Source organism: Diospyros lotus, chromosome 8, assembly GCF_014633365.1.
Source record: "Diospyros lotus cultivar Yz01 chromosome 8, ASM1463336v1, whole genome shotgun sequence".
Classification (NCBI taxonomy): domain Eukaryota; kingdom Viridiplantae; phylum Streptophyta; class Magnoliopsida; order Ericales; family Ebenaceae; genus Diospyros; species Diospyros lotus.
The window spans coordinates 4908097-4931479 of NC_068345.1; the positions used below are offsets into that span (position 1 = coordinate 4908097).

Sequence of the window (23383 nt, forward strand, 5' to 3'; positions counted from 1 at the left end):
CAAATCTTATCAAATGAGTCATCATGAGGTTTTATCCTTAATCTCCCAAATGCCCCTAGAAAAAAGGTTTCAAGAATTACACTTTGTTCCAAACTTTTCAGATAATTGCACTTAGACTGTTTTCAACTTGGTCCTAAGCCAAATTCTAATTACATTTTAGTCCCCCGAAGAAAGGACTAATTACGCTAATACTCCTAATTTTTAGGTAAATTATACTTTTACTCGAACCTCAAAAATTACAATTTTGCCCCTGGCTCAGAAACTGAACTTCTCCCTCAAGACCTTCATAACCCTTTGAAATGTCCTATTTCCTCAAGTATTTATGTCCCAGGGTACTCTCTTCCATTGATTTGACAATTTATTTTACTATCAAGCTATTTTTCGGTATTTTAAACTCACTTAAAATACGTGGCAATCTCACGAAATATGAGGTATTACAACATTTATTTTGGTGGTCAGGTATGAAAAGAGATGTTGTAGAATTTGTTGCGATGTATGCTATGTCAGCAAGTGAAGGCAGAGCATCAGCTACCAATTGGGTTGATTCAGTCATTACCCATTCATATATGGAAGTGGGATGACATTTCTATAGATTTTGTGACAAGGTTGCTGAGGATTTCTATGGGGCCTGATACCATAGGGGTGAATGTGGATCGATTAACTAAATCAACTCATTTTTACCTATCAGGAAAACTAATTCCTTCAATTGCTTGGCTCGAATTTACATAGACGAGATCAATAGATTACATGGAGTACCTTCCAACATAATGTTAGACCGTGATCCTAGATTTACTTCGCATTTTTAGGATGCATTGCAAGCTGTTTTGGGTACCAAGTTGAAGTTTAGTACAACATTCCATCCTCAAACAGATAGATAGACAAAGCACACTATTCGGACTTTGGAGGATATGCTAAGGGCATGCATGCTTGATTTTCATGATAGCTGAGATGATCACTTGTCGCTTGTGAAATTTGCTTATAATAATAGTTATCATTCTAGCATTGGCATGGCACCATATGAAGCGCTTTATGGACTACCTTGTCGATCTCCTATTTGTTGGGAAAAAATGGGGGATAAGGCATTACTTGGGCTAGAAATCGTGGAGCAAACCACGGAGAAGATTCGAATTATTAAAGCTAAAATGAAAGGGGCCCAAGATAGATAGAAAAGTTATGTGGATCATCGGCGGCGTGACTTGGAATTCTTTATTGGGGATCATGTGTTTTTGAAAGTTATGCCTATACGATGAGTGGGGAGACTTGGAGTGTTAGGGAAACTTAACCCTCGCTATGTAGGTCCTTTCGAGATCCTAGAGTGTATTGGACCTTTAGTGCATCGACTAGCTTTGCCTCTGCAACTAGCTAATGTGCATAATGTATTTCACGTCTCCATATTATGAAAGTATATTCTCGATTCTCAGCATGTTATTGATTTTCACGCCCTTGAACTCAAGGAACATATTTCTTATGAAGTCCCCTAGTTGTATTTTGGATCGCAAGGAAAAGGTGTTGAAGAGTCGAGTTATCCCATATGTGAAGGTGTTTTGGCAACGGCATAGTTCGAAAAAAACAACACGGGAACTTGAAGAAGAAATGAAGCGAATCTATCCTCATTTACTTGAGCAACTAGGTACGAATTTGGGGGACCAAATTCTTAAAGTGGGGGGAGAAATTGTAACGCCCTGTTTTGGGTATTTTAATTATGGAATTATTTAGTCTAAATAGCTTAAATTATTTATTGTCAGGGATCGAGAGTATGTGATAGTATGCCCGGGGAGTCGACATTGCAGTATTAGAAAAGCCAGGTATGTAGATTTCTTATTTAATTTATTTTTAATAAATTATGTAAATTATTTAAGTAATATGAGTGTTAGTGAAACTTGAGTTGGTTTGGTTATTGTAAAAAATTCAAATGTTGTCTATTGTTAAGATGTTAAAAATTTTAAGTCAAATGGTGAAGTGAAATAATGGAAGTCAAGAGTCCAAGCGGGTGTTGAGTGTTGAAAAGCGGGTGTTGAGTGTTGAAAGTCAAAATGGAAATTAGGAGATTGAAGAAATCCATCCTCTATTTATGTCAATTTTTATTTATTTTTTTTGTGTCAAATTTCATGTAATTCCGAGTTGCAAGAAACTTTTTGAGTTGTAATGATAATTGACTAATGAGACTTTTACAAATATATATTATTGTGATATAATTAAAGTGAAGTCTCTATTTATGCTCATGATAATTGAAGTGCTTGAATTTCAACGTAGCAACCGAATGATTGTCAAGACCTACCACCCTCCTCCCTACGTTGCTTCCTAACATGTCAAAATTAACCACAGCACTCCCAATAGCTACGCAAATTAAGCTAGTCAAAACTTTATGATTGATTGGCTCAAGAATCCATGAAGTCGGTTCTATCTACAAAATTTAAAGTCTAATATTTTTAATGTAAAAAATATAAAAATAAATTTGTAAATATAATTTTAAATATAAAAATTATAAATAAATTTTATAATACATTCAAATAAATATAAATATAAGTTTTATCAAATTCCGTCTCTAACCTTTTTATGGATGAAAATACGTTTTCAAATCGAAAACACATTCTCGATATTTTTTTAATATTATAAAATAGTCTTGAAACATTTTTAAAGTAACAAAAATATTTAAAAATGTTTTTTTTGTTGGTATTTCTTTGTATTTTAACACAAGAAATGTTTTGAAAAATGTTGAAATGACACCCCTAAGGCGTTTTCGTACATTGTAGATCAAAAGAATTTTTTTGTAAATATAATTTTTAATATAAAAATTTATAATATTTATTCTATTTAAAAATAAATATAAATTTCATAATATATTCAAACAAATATAAATATAACTTTTATAAAATTTCGTTTCTAACTTTTTTGTGGATAAAAATCCATTTTTTATATTTTTTAATATTATTAAATGATCTTGAACATCTTCGAAATTGCAAATATTATCCAAAAATATATATATATTTTGTGTGTGTTTCTTTCTGGTTCGGTATAGAAAACATTTTGAAAACGTCGAAATAACACTCTTGCAACGTTTCCGTGGATCATAGATTACAATTGTTTATAAATATAAATTTCATAATATATTCAAACAAATATAAATATAACTTCTATAAAATTTCATTTCTAACTTTTGTGTGCACAGAAACACGTTTTTGATATTTTTCTAATATTACTAAATGGTTTTGAAACATCTTTGAAATTTCAAAAACTATCCAAAAATATATATATTTTTGTGTGTGTGTGTGTGTTTCTTTGTGTTTTGATATAAGAAACATTTTAAAAACATCGAAATAACACTCCTCAGCTGTTTTCGTGGATTATAGATTATAATTGTTTATATATATAGTTGTAGAAATAAAATCTGAAAACAAAAATGCCTTTATGCTATATCATTTAACCGGTAAAAAATATATATATAAATTAATATCTCGACAAATCTTCTTCAATCACGTAATTGAAGATTTCATTTTTCTTTTGTAGTTTGTCTTATGTGTTGTTTCCAACTAGGGTTTCTGTTCTGTCCCCATAGCCATAGGGGTCCGAGATATAGGGCGAAAATGGAGGGCCTCAACATGCTTGGTCCAATAGATGCCCACTGATTTACTACAAAGGCAAGGATCGATATCATTATTAGTATATAAGATTAAGGGCAATTTGTACTAACCCATTCTTAATTATAATTACTGTTTTCATATTTTGAAAACTATACTAATTTGTCGTTAGTTATAAAATTGCTAAGAAATTTGCATAATTTTATAAAACTTCAAATTAAGGTAAATATCCCATGTAATGTAAATATAATAGTAGGGCGTAAATTTTAATTATATATCTTTTGAATAGTATGACGGGTTAGTGTAATTTTTTGAAAAATTGAGAGACTCTTTATATTTATGTCAAATTTTTAATGCTAACATTATCTCTCAATTAAAAGTACAATAATTTATTTAATTATTTTTAAAATACAATGACACACTCTGTCTTGAGTTTAAAAAGTATAGTTACTTATTTTTTCAAAACTACAATGACCAAATTGGACCCTAAATCAAAATACAGTGGCTTATTTGGCATTAAAAAAAAAAACAAATTTGGGAATCAAATGATTATTAATAAGATTTGGATGGTAACTCTAAATATGCACAAACTATAATTAAAATAGGGGTAAATAAATCATAAATCTTTTAAATTTTGGTCATTCGACTTAGATACCCTTTAAATTTAAAATTTGCCCAGCTAGTCTCTAAAATTTTCATGATTAATTTAAAAAAAAATTAAAAATGGATCAAGACAGCGATTTTTAAAAGTTAAAAGGATATGAATTTACCCTTAAAATAATTTGGAAATGGATGAGAGAGATTTTGGGCTGGTGTTGGATGGAGATTTTAGGCCCAAATAGGTGAGAGATGGGGAATTTGGGGCCATGGCTTATTGGGGCCGGCCCAACTTGCTATTATATTCATATATATACTTAATAATAATAATAAACTACTAGAAAGCTGCAAAGATGCATGAATGATTGATCATGGAAAGTGTTTGAATAGGATGGGAATGGTGTCATCTCAATAGCATACATCTTATATGTCTGTAAGAATATCTCTCCACCAATCAAACTTGTGAATTTTTATCGTAACACGATGTGACCAAAGGAGCGAATATCTCTCTACCAAATTTGCAATTTTTCTCTGTCCGTGGCCCATCATCATTTATTATCCATTGCAAATTGTCCACAGAAGTCTTGAAGTGCTTGTTTGTTAGTGCAAGTCTTGGAAGTCTTGAAGTGGTTGTTTGTTAGTGTATTTTGACTCGTGGGTTTGAAGCTTTCAAACGTCTAGTTTTCCACCACGCGTGGAAGAAGAGGGAACCAAAGATTTCTCGTCCTTGTTTAAACGTTTTATGAATAAACCATTATTAGTTTTTTGTTTTTAAGGTACAAGTCAAGTGGTTGGACTATGATAAGTTAAAATTTGTATCAGTAGGTCATGGGTTCGATTCCTTGTCCTGCATAGTGAGACAAAATCTTCATCTGTGATTTATCTCTTTTACAGAAATTGAGGATATGAATGACAAGAAATTACACAAAAGCGATAATCTCAAGTATTAGCAGTCTTTTTAGACACAACAAATCGAGAACCTTTTTCTACACTTGAGAGGATTCCATTTTCAACCAACTCGGATAGAAAGCTGCAAAGATGCATGAAAGTGTTTGAATAGGTGGGAATATTATCATCTCAATAGCATACATCTTATGTCTGTAAGAATATTATTTTTTCTACTAATTAAAAGATAAAAATTTGAGTGAGTAAGAATACAGTACACTATTTTTGAAATATTCAAAAAAAAATCTAGTTAAATTTGTGCATGATATGAAGTGCATACTAATCAAACTCGTGACTTTTGATCACGATGTGACCAAAGGGGCAGATATCTCTCTACTAAATTTGCAATTTTTCTTTGTCCATGGCGCATCAAATATTAGTAGCCTTTGCTTTCAGACACATGTCAAATAGAGTACGATAAATTGAGATTTGCATTGTGAGAGTGTGGATTTGATTTTTTATTTTACATAATAAAATAAATTTTTTATTTATAATTTATTTTTTTTTATCAAAATTAAAGATATGAATACTGAAAAAGTGTGCAAATATGATAATCTCAAATATTAACAGCTTTTTAAACACGGCAAACTAAGAACCTCCTTCTACACTTGAGAAGATTCCATTTTCAACCAAAATAATGCTAAATGTTATGACTAATGACAATCATGAAGATTAGCTTGGGTGTGTGCTGCCAGCTGACCGTCGTGATTGTCATCATCACAGTCATGACTAGAATGGTCAGACCAATTGGATATTTTCAAAGACTAGAAGGGGTTGAAATATTCCGTGCAGCCATAGTTTAAATAGGATAACTAAATAAGCCCCAGATTAACAAGCAATCTTTGTGAAATTGTTTCTCTTCAACATACATAGCTTATTAATTCCACTCATCCGAAGCAGCTGCAAATTCCAAAGCCTTTTTAGAAGAGAATAAATCCATGGATTTGCATAGCAAGATCCTGCTACTAACATTGGCTTTGGCTGCAGCAACACTAGCTCCATCCCCGGCAGCTTCTCAGCCGAAGCCAGGCTGCTCCGGCAGCTGTGGCAACCTCAACATCCCTTTCCCATTTGGCACCACCCCTGAATGCTACCTTGATGATTCTTTCCTCATCAACTGCAGCAACTCTAAGCCATTCTTGAGAAAAGGCAACTTGCAAGTGCTCAACATATCGCTCGATGGCGTAATACGTGTCTCAGCCGATGTTGCTCGCGACTGCTACAACAAGTCTGGCTTGCTAGTCAACAATGACGCCACCACCACAAGGATCAACCTGATCAAGTTCTTCATCTCCAGCACGCAAAACAAGTTCACGGTTGTTGGCTGCGACACGTATGCAGAGGTGCTAGTAACGGAAAGAATGGAATACACGGCAGGCTGTTGGTCATTCTGTAGTGACCTCAAGACAGTAGCCGATGGATCATGCAATGGCAAAGGATGTTGTCAGGTTTCCATTCCACCGGGAGCAAAAGACTTTTCAATAGCCGTAACAAGCTTGTACAACCATTCCAAGGTGTTGGATTTCAATCCTTGTGGCTATGCTTTTGTGGTCGAGGAAAAGGCTTTCAACTTCTCGACTGCAAATCTTAAGGATTTACGGGGCATAAGTACCGTCCCTGTCGTGCTCGACTGGACAGTGGGGAATGAAACTTGTGAAGAAGCTCAGAAGAAGTCTTCCAGCTATGCTTGTAAAGCCTTGCATAGCCAATGTCTTAATTCTGCATTTGGCTATGGCTATCTTTGCAACTGCACTTCAGGCTATCAAGGGAATCCTTACCTTGCTGACGGCTGCGAAGGTACTAGAATATATGCTTCCAACCAGTGTTTGCTGATGAGCTTACTTTCTGATTACACTCCCCTTCTTTTCTTACTAATCGATTAATCTGTTTCTTTTTCACAAAGATATCGATGAATGCAAAGTGTCGAACCTCTGCAGTGAAACATGCATAAATTTGCAAGGGAGTTTCAAGTGTTCTTGCCCAAAGGGATACGAAGGCGATGGAATGAAAAATGGAACAAGATGCTGGAAAAAGGGTCAGAACAGGGGATCTACCCTGCTTGCTACCGGTTTGGGTTAGTATCCTTGTTCCATCAATACGATTCGACAACTAAGATGATTTTGGTTAACAAGACATTTATATGCAGGTTTAAGCATGGGACTTCTGGTTTTGTTTCTGGGAAGTACTTGGATTTACTGGTTGCTGAGGAGAAGAAAGTTCTTTAAGCTCCGAGAGAAGTTCTTCCAACAAAATGGAGGCTTCATGTTGCAGCAGCAACTCTCCAAACATGAAAGGTCGGTTGAAACATCCCGAATCTTTACTGAAGAAGATCTCAAGAAGGCTACCAATAACTATGATAAAAGTGGAGTCATTGGTCAAGGAGGGTTTGGAACGGTTTATAGAGGAGTTTTGCCGGATAAAAGAGTGGTTGCCATTAAGAAATCAAGAGTAAGTGATCAGAACCAGATTGAACAGTTCGTTAATGAGGTCATTGTCCTTGCACAAATCAACCATAGGAATGTGGTAAAGCTTTTAGGCTGCTGCTTAGAAACAGAAGTCCCCTTGCTGGTTTATGAATTCATCACGAATGGAACACTCTCGGATCATATTCACAAAGAAAATCGTTCATTGTTGCTTACATGGGAAATGCGCCTAAAGATAGCAGCCGAAACTGCAGGAGCTCTTGCGTACTTGCACTCTGCTACTTCTACGCCAATAATACATAGGGACATTAAAAGTACGAATATCCTTCTAGATGACAATTACACTGCAAAGGTAGCCGATTTTGGAGCTTCAAGACTGGTCCCACTGGATCACACTCAACTGGCCACATTGGTACAGGGGACATTTGGATACTTAGACCCTGAATATTTCCATTCAAGCCAGTTGACAGAGAAGAGTGACGTTTACAGCTTTGGCGTCGTCCTTGCAGAGCTGATAACTGGGAAGAAGGCACTTTCTTTTGACAGACCCGAGAAGGACAGAAACCTGGCAATGTATTTCATTTCTGCGATGAAAGAGGATAGTCTTCATGACATTCTTGACCACAAAATGGTGAACGAGAAGCACTTGGGACAGATTAGGGAAGTGGCCAAGTTAGCAAAGAGGTGCCTGAGAGTAAAATCAGAAGAAAGGCCAACAATGAAAGAAGTAGCTATGGAGATAGACAGTCTGAGGATGATGAAACATCATCCGTGGGAAGATGTAGATTTGTACCCTGAAGAGTCCGAGCAGCTCCTCAAGCAAAGCATACCTTCCGATGGCCACTATGGTGCTTCGGGCAGCAACTTTAGTGTTAGCAGCTATGCTGGTTACGACAGCACGAGGGATCAAATGGTGGTGCCACTAGATGATGGAAGATAGCCATGCTGTGTAAGTTTTGAAGAGACAATTATTTTGACATTCCATTTATTTCATTTTGTGAAAATATATTACTGTTATTTATTGATTGAATGCAGCTTCAGTTACTACTGCAAGTTTGAGGTTTATTTATCAAACATTCAGACTACCATAATTTTTTTTCAGAATTACAAATAAAAGCAGGCTAATTAAGGCCAAAGGAAAGATAAAGCTGCACGAGCATATTTCTTGCATTATTACTCGGTGATTAAGCTAAGACACAGGCTTGAGGTCTAAAGCATCCAAAACGATCAGGTTTCAGCCAAGGAATAGTTGGAAGACGAATGCTGTCAACAAACTTCACCAGCAACTGATTTATAAGCCTGAATGCTGTCAAGCGATGTTCCGAATCCAAAGGCCATATTTTTCTCTATCTTTATCATTATAGCTCGAGGGATTCTCTGAATACTTCTGTTAGAAGACGTGTTTAGTCTTGCTGATGTGAAGTTATAAATATTATTTAGTTGAATGTTTCAAAGTTGTTCCTGTTTTTTTTTTTTTTTGTTGGTTATTTTTTTTAGTTATTCATGTTCGCGATCATGGCATAATCTTAGGACCATGATTTTAGTGGGTAGTTATTAATCAAGCTATAAATCCTAATATTTTTGAAGTTAAAAAAGTACTCAGTTTTTTTGCTTCAAAATTAGTTGCTCTCAATTTCACATACTGTGTAACGCCCCGTTTTTCGAACGTGTTATAACTTAGAATAATTTTGAGATAATAATTTTTTTTTGTATTTAAAACTATGATTAAATCATATCATTACTCTTATCCATCCCAAAATTTTCGTACATATATCTCGAAAGAGAATCAATATAAATATTAAATGCAGAAACTAGAATTGAACCTCTAACATCTTAACATTAATCATAAATCAATTCTTACATCCTCGTTTTCCATAAATAAGATTCTATATCATTATTTTTCAAAACGTTCAGAATTCGAAGTAGCAAAACTTAAATACATAGGCTACATAACATATATTCAATTCATCGTGCACTTTGTTAAGTGCAATTTCATGCTTCATTCATCCTCATTTTTGCTACAATTTTCATCTGGAACGTCTGAATATTTCAGGGGCAAAGCCCAAATTAAATGATGAATCATCCAACTAAGGAAACAATAAACATATCTCGTGCATGGATGCAATTATGCAAAATGTTTTATTCTTTATCTTAGTTTGAGTCGACCACACACAACTGCTGCTCCCTTTTTTTACAGCTTCCTTACCAGGCCGAGGTGTATGGGTGCACCCTTGGCAGAGAACAATGCCAATCCATAATCCCAAACCCTTATGCAATGCATGATCAAGAACATCATCGTGAACATATACACATTTCATCATCAATACAAGTAAATGTAATCTACATAACATACTCACGTCAAGACGTGATAACATGATTAGATATCATTTATATAAAATCAGGTTCTTGGGTAGAACCACTTATAAACCAAGCATTTTCATAAAACTAAAATCTAGTTGGGAAATTCCACTTACTTTGCAAAAATACAATTTTAGCCCTAGTGTAATTCTACCTCAAAATTCATGTCAGACTTTCAATCGTACTCAATTATGAATCTTAACGTACCCTGTGCATCATAATTATTTAAAAAAATCATATTTCTAATTTTCTCAAATTTTTCTAATTTCTCCCATTTTCTCATATTATTTCCTTAAGATTATGAAATAAACACTTTCTCATAAAATTTTCTCAATTTATCTTCACAATAATTCCTAAAACAATATTTCTAAGCCTTAGAAATTTCCTCATAATTTTCAGAATCCATATTCTATTTATTTTTCATTTTCTCATTGATTTTCAAGTATTTATTGTCTCAAAAATCCATAATAAATACCAATCATGCATTTCTCTTCCAATTTCATCATCAAAACTTCTAAAATATCATTATCATATTTCTAAAATTTTTGAAGAAATTTTCGAAGATAACTCACCTTCCCGCGGAACGATTCAGTATTCTTCTATACTATGACGAAGACTCTGTTTGCGTATCTAACAATGTCTTTTGCCACAAATTTTCACACGAACTACTAAACCCAGCCTATAGGATTTTTGTAGGAATTTTTGGTATTTTTCTCTATATTCTTTTTTCCTATTTTCTTTCTTTCTTTTTTTCAAATCTCTGTTTCTCTCAAATCTTTCTTTCTTACAACCTTTCTTTTTCTAATTTAAGTCCTCCAATCTTTCAAGTTTTCTCTATTTATAAAAGGTTGAATTAAACTTAGCATAATTGTAGTGGCCCACTATCTTTAATTATTTTGTCACATTTCTTAATTATTTTTCACTAAATCTCACCCATAATATTTAATTATTTGTCCACACTCTACTTTGTTTCCCACATTTCTCAATTATTTCACCAATTATCTTTGATTATTTGTCCACAACCTACTTTATCTCTCACATTTCTCAATTATTTCATCCATTATCTTTAATTATTTTATCACATTTCTGAATTATTTTTTACTAAATCTCATCCATAATCTTTAATTATTTATCCACACCCTACTTTGTCTCCCACATTTCTCAATTATTTCACCCATTATATTTGATTATTTTGTCATCTTAATTATTTTTCATTAAATCTTCTTTTGTTAAATACATTATATTTGTTTTTCTTTTCTTATTCTAAAGATAACTACAATTGGTATCGGAGCTCTTTTCTTAAGGGATTTGTGTGAGAGTTTGATGCGTCATGGAAACCGAAGCCAGTTTCTCCTCAATTGCTATGCCAGTGTTCGACAGAGACAATTACCAGATTTGGGAGTTACACATGGAGACATACTTGGATGCTTTGGATCTTTGGGAAGTAGACTGTTGAAAACGTGCCTTAGGAATCTGTCAAAGTTTGTTTCAACTAGCTGTTTTTTTTACTGTTAGTGGATTGTCAGTTCCTATTATTTTGCTAAGTTGTTATTAAGTAGTGGACTATGTTGTTAGTTGTGCTGACTAGAATTCTAGGCCATGATACTTTATTCTAGCATCTTTCAAATGTATTTAAGCCTGAGTTATCTTCAATAAAAATTGATTTCTGAGTTGCTTATATTCCTTCTTTTATCCTTTCTGTTTTTTGTAAAACAACAATTGGTATCAGAGCTTTCTTCTTGAGGGACCTATAAGTGTATTAGTGAGTTTTTGAGAGCACCTAAACATTAACCCTATATTTATAGAAATCAAACCTTCAAGCCATGAATGCTGAGGCAGGTTTCGCTCAAATTGCTCCACTAACCTTCGATGGGGAGAATTATTGTGGCGCTCAAATTGCTCCACTAACCTTAAAATAATGTGGGCGTCCTGGGTGGGGTCTAGGCTTCGCGGCCTTCGACCGGTCGAGAACTTGAGAGTAAAATGCGTAGGCAGCGAAAACTCACCCAAGTCCCGTATCTGATTAGGCCCTTGGAGTATAATTCCAATTTCAAATAACAAATACCAACATACACAATAAATTATCCCAACCACTAAACATATTTAAACATATCTCAGATTCTGGCCGAAGCCGAGTAGTACAAGTTCCCTACACCTACTGGGTTTAATCATAGTGGGAACCTTAACTTGATTCCAATTTACTTCTGGTTAAATCATAACCGTCACTCATAATTAACACACAGTAGATATATTACATTATTAACTTTTGGGGTTAACCCACACCCTCATGGTTAACGGTCAGTGCCAATTGGCGGATCATCTATCAGCATCGCTTTTCCTTTCTTGGACCCCGAGCCACCTGCTGGGTTATTGGGAAAAATATAGGGGTGAGTCCCGGGGACTCAGTAAGGGTAAAATGAGTTGCAATAAATTAAAATACATGACAATTATAGAATAATGTGAAGTGTATCATTCATGCAGGCCTATCTACCTCACCTTAATCCGAATTTTGGTGGCCCCACTGATTTCATTTAAGACTCCATCTCGAGACTCACACGATCCAAATCTACAACCCCATGCCTAAACACTTCTCCCACAGTCTAATACAAGCCATGCTAAAATAAATTTACTCGCAAGTCATAATAAACCTTATCGCGCGTTAACCACCTGCTTCGCGTCGGTTTCACGTCCCAATTCCTATACAATTTATAAAATAAAATAATTTAATTAAATGTGCAGTTAATTTTAATTATCGCTATTACATTGCTAATTAATTTAACCAAACATGTCATTAATTTATAATTAGCACTATTAAATAAATTTAAAAATATTTTATACCTCGCGTATATGCACGGGCAGAGTTTCGGTATGTTAAAAAAATTACAGCGTTACAATAGTGAAATCACTGTTATTTATAGGCGAGAGAGGGAGGAGAAATCGACCGAGAGGGTGAAGATTTTGGGCTGCAAGGAGCCCCCAGACGCTGCCACATGGCAGCAAGGGAGAGGGAAAGAGTGGCGCATGGCCATGCCACGCGGCGTGGCCTGGGGTGCACGGCTGGTACGCTTGGTCGCGACAAGGCCGCGCGCGCGCCCGCGTGCATGGGCATCGCCTGGCGCCTCAAAACAGCGTTGTTTGGCGCCCCAAGTGGGTGGAAAAAATTTCACCCTTTCTCTCCCGCGCGCTCACCCTCCCACTCAATTCGGGGTGGCCCAGCTGGCCCATTGCACGCATGACTAGCTGGTCTGGCCGCTTCCTCACTTATATATTGCCCCCTTATTAAATGTAAACCAATTCTCAGCCTATTTTCGGGATTTCCACTTCAGCCCCATAACTTTCAGAAATTAATACATACACCCAACACCTCATTTCTCCTTATTTCACCTACACCCTAAAATTTCCAAAAACTCACCATAAATCTATTGATTAATTATTTTTCAAAGTCTAAGGTGTTACAGTCTCCATTCCTTATGAAATTTCGTCCTCAAAATTTTGTACACTTTATTCTATCATACATAGATTCTCAATGTTAACTGTGATTATCAAACAGGTAAGGATATTTCTCACGCATTCCTTCTTCCATTTCCCAAGTCGCCTCTCGCTCCGAGTGTTGATTCCACTACACCTTTACCATAGGTAGAGTTCTACATCTTAATTGGCGATCCTAGTGTTTTAACACTCGTGTAGGTTGCACCTCGAATGTCATATCGGGTTGAAGTTCAATATCCTCAGCGTGCACTTCCATGTCCGGATTATATATATGCTTCCGTAACTAGGAAACAAGAAATACATCATACAATCCTGTTAATGCCTCTAACAACTCCAGATGGTAGGCAAGTGGTCCAACTCAATCATTGATTCTATACGATCCCAAATATCGAGGCCCCAGTTTTCCCCTTCGTTGATGTCTAAATGTTGGGCATATTGGGGTAGTTCGGAGGTACACCAGATCTCCTTCCGCAAATTCCAAAGGTCGGGTCCGGCGATTTGTGTACTTTTTATGTCGATCTTAGGCTGCTTTCATGTTCTTATGAACTATCTCTATCTGCTATGTTGCTTTCTCCACAAGATCTATCCGGGCAAGATGTTTCTCCCCTACTTCGAGCCAACACACTGGTGATCGACATCGTCATCCATACAACACTTCATATGGGGCCATTCCTATGCTTGCTTGATAGCTGTTATTATAAGCAAATTCCGCCAAACTTAGATATTCGTCCCAATTGTCTCCAAAATCTTTTACACAAGCCCAAAGCATGTCTTTCAAAATTTGATTGACCCGTTCAGTTTGACCGTCTGTCTGAGGGTGATAGGCTATGCTAAAATTTAGCTGGGTCCCAAGTTCTTCCTACACATCTTTCCAAAAGTTTGACATGAATCGACTATCCCTATCAGATACGATGCTCACAGGAACTCCGTGCAACAAACAATTTCCTGGATATAGAGTTAGGCAAGTTGCTCAGCACCCATAGTGTTCCTTCTAGGTAAGAAATGCGTTGACTTTGTTAGTCGGTCCACAACAACCCATATAGCATCAGCCTTTCTCAGGGTCCGGCGTAAACCCATGATGAAATCGATTTTTACATGTTCCCATTTCCATTTCGGGATTTCCAAGGGTTGCAAACTCCCCGATGGCTTTTGATGTTCGGCTTTTATCCGTTGACAAGTGTCACATGCTCTTACGAACTCTGCCACATCTCTCTTCATTCCTGGCCACCAATACACTTCTCGAAGATCACGATACGTCTTGGTAGCTCCGGGGTGTATTGTATAGGGTGTTCGATGTGCCTCATTTAGAATCTCCTATTGTAGCTTCCCCAAGGCTGGCACGTATACCCGCCCATTCATTCGGAGTATTCCATTACGATACTCAAATTCTGGTTGCTTAAGTAGCCCATTCTCGTCTATCCATTGTTCTAGATTCCCCTCATGAGCTGTAGCCAGTTTAATCTTATCCCACAGATCAATTTATAATCGCATCCGTGCTACAATCGTTGTGTCACCTTGTGGTGCCGCTTTGAGGGTTAAATTTGCGAACTCTTCTGTTAAGGCATGTAAACGGATAGCCAAGCATACCCCTGACACAACGCCTTTCCGACTCAGTGCATCTGCTACCACATTTGCTCGTCCTGGGCGGTACTGGATGGTACAGTCATAATCTTTTAGGAGCTCCATCCACCGACGTTGTTGAAGATTTAGATCTCGTTAAGTGAAGATATACTTTAGACTCTGATGATCCACATATATAACGAACTTTTCTCCGTACAAGTAATGTCGCCATAATTTTAAGGCATGTACCACGGTTGCCAATTCCATATCATGTACCGGGTAGTTCTTATCATGGGGGTGTAGTTGTCTAGATCCATATGCAATCACCTTACCATGATGCATTAACACGCACCCCAGCCCTATTCTCGAGGCATTGGTGTACACCTCATATCCTTTAGACCCTTCAGGTATAGCCAATATTGGTGCTTCGGTCAACCTACACTTGAGCTCCTGGAAAGCTTTTTCACAAGATTCATCCTAGACAAACTTAGTTCCTTTCCGGGTCAATTGAGTTAACGGGGCAGCAATACTCAAAAATTTCTCGACAAATTTACGATAATACCCTACCAGACCAAGAAAACTTCTAACTTCTGAAACAGTAGTAGGTTGTGACTATTCTTTAACCGCTTCCACCTTGGCAGGATCCACAGATATGCATTGTCCTAAAATTACGTGTCCTAAGAAAGCAACTTCCTTCAACCAAAAATCACATTTGCTAAACTTGGCATAGAGCCTGTGCTTCCTCAGTGTTGACAAAATAATTCTCAAGTGCTCCCAGTGAGCCTCCTCATCAGTCGAGTACAACAGTATATCGTCAATAAATACATCGTCAATAAATACAATAACAAATTTGTCCAAATAAGGTTGGAACGTCCGATTCATAAGATCCATAAAAGCTGTCGGTGCATTGGTTAGACCGAATGGCATTACCAGATATTCATAATGGCCATACCATGACCGAAATGTTGTTTTGGGAATATCCTCTTCTTTTATCCTCAATTGATAATACCTTGACCGTAAGTTAATTTTAGAGAAATTTCGAGCCCCTTGTAACTGATCAAATAGGTCATCAATTCAGGGCAAATGGTACTTATTCTTTATTGTAACCTTATTTAAAGCACGACAGTCAACGCACATTCTCAGACTACCTTCTTTCTTTCGTACAAACAATACAGGTGCACCCCAGGGCGATATATCGGGGCGAATAAAACCCTTGTCCAATAAATCTTGCAATTGAACCTTAAGCTCTCGCAGCTCTGCTAGGGCCAATCTATATGGAGGAATAGATATCGGTCGAGATTGAGCTTCAGGAGGTAAGTCAATAGCGAACTCAATTTCTCTGTTAGGTGGTAGACTCGGCAAATCCTATGGGAATACATCCGGGTACTCCCTTACAATTTCAACATCCTCACATTTTCTCTGTGTTTTTCCATTAGTCACCACCTGCACCGCGTACCTCAGGACCCTTTTTCCTAGACATTTTTGAACTCTTAATGCAAATACAATTTTCAAGGATTTCCCCACTTGGGTATCAACAAATCTTACAGTCTGTTTATCAGGTCCAATTAGTCTGACTGCTCGTTTTTCGCAGTCCAGTTGAGCTTGGTTTTGGGATAGGAAATCCATTCCTAGTCTAATATCGAAATCTTGGATCTCCAACATGTTCAGGTCAACTAGAAATATGGTTTCCCCTATCGTAATTGGACACTTCGGCACTATCCGTTGTGAACAAAATCAAGTTCCCATTGGGGTTTGCACACTCATAGGTACAGTGGACTCTTTGGTGCTTAGTTCCACACATTCTACCGTGGCATATGATATAAATGAGTGGGTGGCTCCTGAGTCTATCAATGCATGCATAAATATATCTTGAACAAGGAGCGTACCTTCAATCACTCGTGGGTTTGCTGCTGCGTCCACTTTGGTCAGATTGAACACCCTCCCAGTTGCCGCTCGTGCTCCTTCCTCGGTTGATCTCGGTGGTCCAGTCCTTCCACGTTGGGGACACCAATAAGCTATGTGCCCTGGTGTATTGCAATTAAAGCATACTATCGGTTTCCTCTGGTCCCCTACAACTGGCAGGTTTATCTTAACAGTGTTCGTCTCTAACTATTTTGGACAATTTCGGACTATATGCCCCATCTCACTACAGTGATAGCACTCATTGGCGGCTCTGGGAATTCCACAGGGAAGATTCCATCGATGAGGTTTATGACATTTGGGGCATGCTTTTAATTCCTTCTTAAATTTACCTGCCCCTGGACGAGTAAACTGATATCCCTGCTTTGGCACAACCTTCTTTAGCCCCTCATTGGACGGTTTCTTTGCTCGAGTGATCTCCCCATAATTCATTAGTCTCTTTTCAATATTCACGACCTTAGCCACAGCTTCATGAAAAGTATGAGACTCAACATAGCTCATCTCTCGATGTACCTCCGGACATAACCCTTGGATAAATCGCTCCATCTTATCAACCTCTGACAACATATAAGTTGGGATATATTTCAACAACTTCACAAATTCATCTTCCTACTGTGACACCGTTAGGTGAGACTGTTGCTTGAGTTCCATGAAATCTTGTTTCTTCCAAATTTGCCAATCGTGTTGATAATACTTCTCGTTAAACGCTCCCCTAAACTGTTCCCAACTTGTCAGTTGTACTTGCTCCTCGACCATCGCCAACTGAGCATTCTGCTCTCTTATCATCTCAGCTGTCAATCGCCACCACACCCTGGCCTGTTCGGTGAATACAAAAGTGGCGCATCTCACCCGTTGGTCCTTAGGACAATCCATGTATTCTAACAACTGATAAACATCTTCTACCCAATACTCCGCTATGCTCAGATCAGCCTCCAGCTATCCTTTGAATGTTGGAGGGTGCAAATCCACAAATGCTTTCAGCCAGTTGGCCGCTTCGGTATCCACTTGGCCACCACCAGCTGGTCCTCGCCCTATTAAATGACTTTGGACCTCTTCAGAACACTCAGGCCCCATTCCTACGACCTCTAGGCTAGCATTTCCTAATTGGGAATTACTGACAGTTGCTCGTGTTACTGGTGTCATCTGCACACCACAACTATTTCTCATTAAACACATGTCATCAAAACGTAACAACAAAGGTTTATTAACCATAAAGAAATTACAATTCATTTCTTACAAGCACACAAATTTACAATTTATTAACACACTCTTAACTTGACCGACACGTTACTAACCAAACTAACTGCCCATATTTTGCATTAACACACCATATACATTTCTAGTATCACACACAAAGTTAGTAGTTCCCCAACTATCCAACCCGTAACATTGGTTTCACGTTCCCGGCTAAGTAGCACTCGCGGTATCTCCCACAGCTCGGGAGGTCGCTTCATCAGCCAGCTGTGATAGATCCCTATTGCTCCATACACTGGAAAGAGGATTCAGGGGCAATGCCTCCATGGTCTCCGTGGCTCCCCACATCTCAGCCTCCTTCGGGAGTGCAATGGGAAATACCTCGATCCCCACCGGATCCTCAGGCTCCACGCATCGTTCCCAATCCATAGTCTGGCTCACGATCGCACGAATGAAGTTCCCATAATTGAATCGTAAGGTCATATCCCACATTAAGGCATCCGTACGCTCTCTCCAAATGTCGTTCATATGCTTTCTTACGAATAACACCTGCTTCTTTGGCAGACCCCACAACTCCGTACATATGGTGTTTCGGAACACCTGGTTTACCTTGCATAGGAAGCTTAAAATTCCCTCATTGAAATGTTGACCACCTCCCATCAGAACAGACAATTCTTGCTCCCACTTCCACCATAACAGATCCACAAGTGGAAGGTTCGGGTCTGGACCCGGCACGCTAGGGCCTGCCTCACCAAAATTCATGATGGTATTCTATTATCTGCACATAAAATCGAGGGTCAGATCAATAACCAGCATAAATTTCTCCCCCCCCCCTCGCGAGGCCTAGATTTAGGGATTTACACATCCTTCTTGTAACACCTCGCTTTTCTCTTACCGAGCGTGTACTATGCTGGGGCCCAAAACATACATAAATTATTTTTTTCTTTCTTTCTCAGTACATAACTTAAACCTTAAGTACCGAATTCCAAACAAAACCCCCAGCAAATCATTCACAATACGGAAGCGATAATTGAAACCTAATATGGTACATACCTAAATTCACCTTATATTATATCATAAAGAATCCGTACCATATATTACATCATATTCTCAAATATAAAATACATGGAGATTCCATAAACATTCTAACAAGACTAATCATCAATAAAGCATATCTGAATCAGCTCGTTGAATCCATCGACCATGCTATCACGTACCGTCTCATCTCAACCTGCTCATTGTCTAAGTTGCAAGTCTAAACTGGAACGTTGAACGTTCTAGGGGCATCACCTATTAGAAGATGAAACTTCTAGTGAGAGTCCAAAAACATATATATATATATATATGAATACATGATGCAAAAACATGATCAACATTTGCCCTTAATGTAACTTCCCAGACCTACCAGCCTGGCACGAAATCCTAGGCAAATCCCGAACCTCTGTAGGATAAGCCTAACGTTATTCCATCATTGCCCTAGAGGAATTACGGCTATACTCTGGGAGTGACATCTCATTCCCATGCATGACTGCACTCTCACCCTGCAATTAAAACACAATAAAAACAAATCATAATAAAACTTTTATATTTTTTTTTATTTTAGTGAGAGGTTTATACTCGCCAGTGTACGAGTGCAGTTGTAGTCCAAATTTAAATTTATATTTTCTGGATGAATCCAGGTCGTCCACTGAGAGATTTATTTATGGCAAAAGAAAAAGAATGTCACACACACGCACACGCATTTGGACAAATTGACAACAAGATTTTTTATGGTTTTGTTTTTAGACAACAGATACTAGAAAATAAAGTAAAACATTAAACGTAAAAATATAAATTTGGATAGTGCTTGAGTTAAGACAATTTCAGTACCAACCCGTTGATTCCCAAATTTTAGCATATAAGATTAGCAACATTAATTTAATTTCAGATATGAGGGTTTGTTATTAAATGCAATTAGAGATGATGATAGTTCTAGGTTAAGCAATCCCCATACATGATATGCGGGATTCTAATTTAAGCAACTACCATAAATCCAATTACAATTAATATACAAAACAACTAAATTAATCATCCGGGTTTGGGTATGATAGCGTTTCCAGTTCTAGTAACTCTCATACATGGCATGAAAGCTCTAAGTTAGGCTTACGCTCCAATCCAAACCTAGTGATTTTTTAATAATTAATACACACTCATACTGAAATTTAAATTAATGTTACTTATTTAAAGCGCAGCTTTCATTAGGAATCATTGACATTGGACACTGTTCTTGCCTTAACCCAAGATTAGATTTAACTACTCATTTTTATTTGAAAGTTAATTGACAGAAATTTAAATGACGTAATTTAAATAACAGAATTTAAATGACAAGAAATTTAAAAGCATAAACTAACCGGCCATTTAGGCGGTGGATAATTAAATGACAAGAATTAAAATTGCAGAAATTTAAAGGCATAAACTAACCGGCCATTTAGACGGTGAATAATTAAATGACAAGAATTAAAATTACAGAAATTTAAAGGCACAAATTAACCGGCCATTTAGGCGGTGAATAATAAAGTAATAATAAATGACATAAGAATTTAAAAGAAGAAAGAAAAAAAAGTAAGATTATAAGAGAAAGTACTAAAGAAAATGAGAAAGAACAAGAACAATTCTCAAAGAGAGAATTATAAGGAAACAACTAAACTTTTATTCAAGAATAATAATCACACTTACAAATGCAATCAAGTGAGCTATTTATAGGCCACAAGATGCAATACAAACCACACAATTTCAATTATTCAATTAGACATAATTATATCTAATGGGCACTCACACACTTAAAGTTAAATGGATTTTAGCTATAATACACACCTAATATTAAATGGATTTTAGCTAAAATACATACCTAATAAAGCACTCATAAAGTTAAATGGATTTTAGCTATAATATCCACCTAATAGTTAAATGGATTTTAGCTAAAAAACACACCTAATAAAGCTCTCACATAAAAAATAAGAATAGATTTCTATAAATTGGTTTTTAATCTTCATTAGGATTAAAAATAATCCTTGGGCCTTCTCCAAATAATATTTTCCATGGGTTGCTCAAATTGGGCCTTAATTCTTCATGGGCTTGAATTCTTCATGGACTTTAATTTTTCATGGGTTTGATTTCTTCATGGACTTGATTTCTCCATGGCTTTGATTTCTTCATGGACTTGAATTCTTCATGGACTTTAAGTCTTCATGGGCTTGAATTCTTCATGCCTAAAAAAAATAAAAATAATTTAATATTATTAATAAATTATATATTATATATATGTATTACACATGGCACATATATATATTAGATTATATTATATATATATTACATGCATGCATATAATGATATATATGTATTATATATAATTTTATATATTATTATTATTTACTTTAGAACTTCATTTCATTCATCTTTCAATTTAAATTTACATATAACCATAAAATATATATTAATATCTAATTTAAACCATATTTAAGATCGAAAGAAGGGTATAATTATAACAAAATTTTTACAAAATTAACCACTAATCAATGCACAAATATTAACGTGACAATAATATCGTGCCATGCAATTATCACAACTTTCCATGCAATATGACAAAATGAATATTGCATTCATAAGTAGTATGCATATATAACAATAATATCATAAATATAAGTTCTTATGAGAAAACCACTCACTTTTGCCCAAGACCAGGACACCTCGAAAAGCGTAAATCACCTCAATATGCGTGCTCGACCTCGATTATCGTGCCAACTCTCAAAAGTTGCACCAATCACATCATCTCGATCACCTCAATCATAAAATGATATTTAATCACTAAATATCCTCAATATTCCATTTATTTCATTTTTCCTTCATTTTCTCTCATTTTTCCTTCTAAAAATCCCAATAAATACCGTCGAGACTTTTTTTCTCAAATCTAATTTCACAAAAATTTATCATAGGCTATGAACTTCAAGGAAAAAATACTGAACTTAGCCGGATGGTGCGTTTTCACAAAAAACGAGGCTCTTTGATGCTAAAATCGAGACATCGGGAATCCCAAATCCAAATCTTTTTGCATAAACCCCCGTAAAATAATTTTCCCGATTTTTTCATATTTTTACCAAGCCCCACGCACTCGCACGGGCTGACGCATGGGCTGCGTGTGCTGACCAGCGCGTGTGGCTCACGCGCCAGTCATCTTCTTCGGCGCTGGCTATGTCGGCGATTTGGGATTTCTCCATCACCTTGACCGCCTCTTCCAGTCGATCCTTATAGCATATCCCACGGCCTGAAAGGAGCTCGCGAAGGGCTCAGATTTACCGGCCAAAGGCTCGGCCAAATCGTCTGCCTCCAACTTCGGCGACCTCTCGAATCCTCTTCAAACCTCAACCAAAACGCCTCATTTTCTCCAGAAATCATCCTTAGGCTATGGGAAACAAAAGTCCTATGGTTTTGGCCTTCAATTTGTTCGATAACATGGCTGATTTGAAGCTTTAAACTTCCCACTTTCGGCCACCTATGAATGCCATTTATAGGCATTTTCGAGTGACCAAATGCCCGAGATCGGCCAATCCATTACCTTAGGAGCTAAACCCTACCTTAGATCGACCTCGAGGTAGCCCTTGCCGACCAAGAAATCGACTTGTAGGTGCTCGACCAACCGACCGAACTTTCGATCGATTTTTCTCAATTTTCGATCACCACGGTGGCTTTTGTCAGATTTTCCTTTACAAAAGTTGCTCCTCGACCATCGCTCATGCTAGCCCAGTGGCTTTCGGCTACCCTCATGGCCTAATCGGTTTCCCATTGTTGCCATCTTTGAGTTTTTTGCATTTTGGCCCCTCTAGTTTTAGCCTTTCTCAATTTAGCCCTTTTTACTTAACCCTTCAACTTTCCATTATTGCAATCAAGGCCCTCAAGTCCTAAAACATCATTTTAACCCTTGAAGATTCTGAAAAAACATCATTTTGACCTCCCTCTGGAAATTTTAAAAAATTGCACTTAGGCCCAAATCTTCATTTTAGCCCTAAACCTCTTCGTTTCTTCCTGAAACCACTGAAAGGTTGTTCCTTATGAAAAATCGAAGCCCCTTCAAGCTTCCGTTGACTTCCTAGAAGTCGTCTATAACAATTCGGTATTGCAACCTAATTGGTAGCTGCATTTTAGCTGTACCAAAAATTATTCCCGATCTCATTTCTTTCGATGCCATAAATCATACCTCGAAATACTCATCACGGCCATATCATTTTCCTTTGGCATTTCGACTCCAGGGCACTCCCTACAATCGATTCGATCAATTTTTTGGCT

At 37.0% G+C, this 23383-nt stretch overlaps 1 protein-coding gene across 1 annotated transcript in view; it reads left to right on the top strand.

Moving 5' to 3' along the window:
* Nucleotides 1–5949: 5949 nt before the first annotated feature.
* Nucleotides 5950–23383, top strand: part of LOC127807735 (uncharacterized) — a 73959-nt gene continuing 56525 nt past the window's right edge. The window contains exons 1-2 of the mRNA XM_052345790.1: nt 5950–6917; nt 7024–7194. Coding sequence (XP_052201750.1) covers nt 6059–6917; nt 7024–7194 — 1030 coding nt within the window. The 5' untranslated portion in view covers nt 5950–6058. The remainder of the gene's footprint in view (nt 6918–7023; nt 7195–23383) is intronic.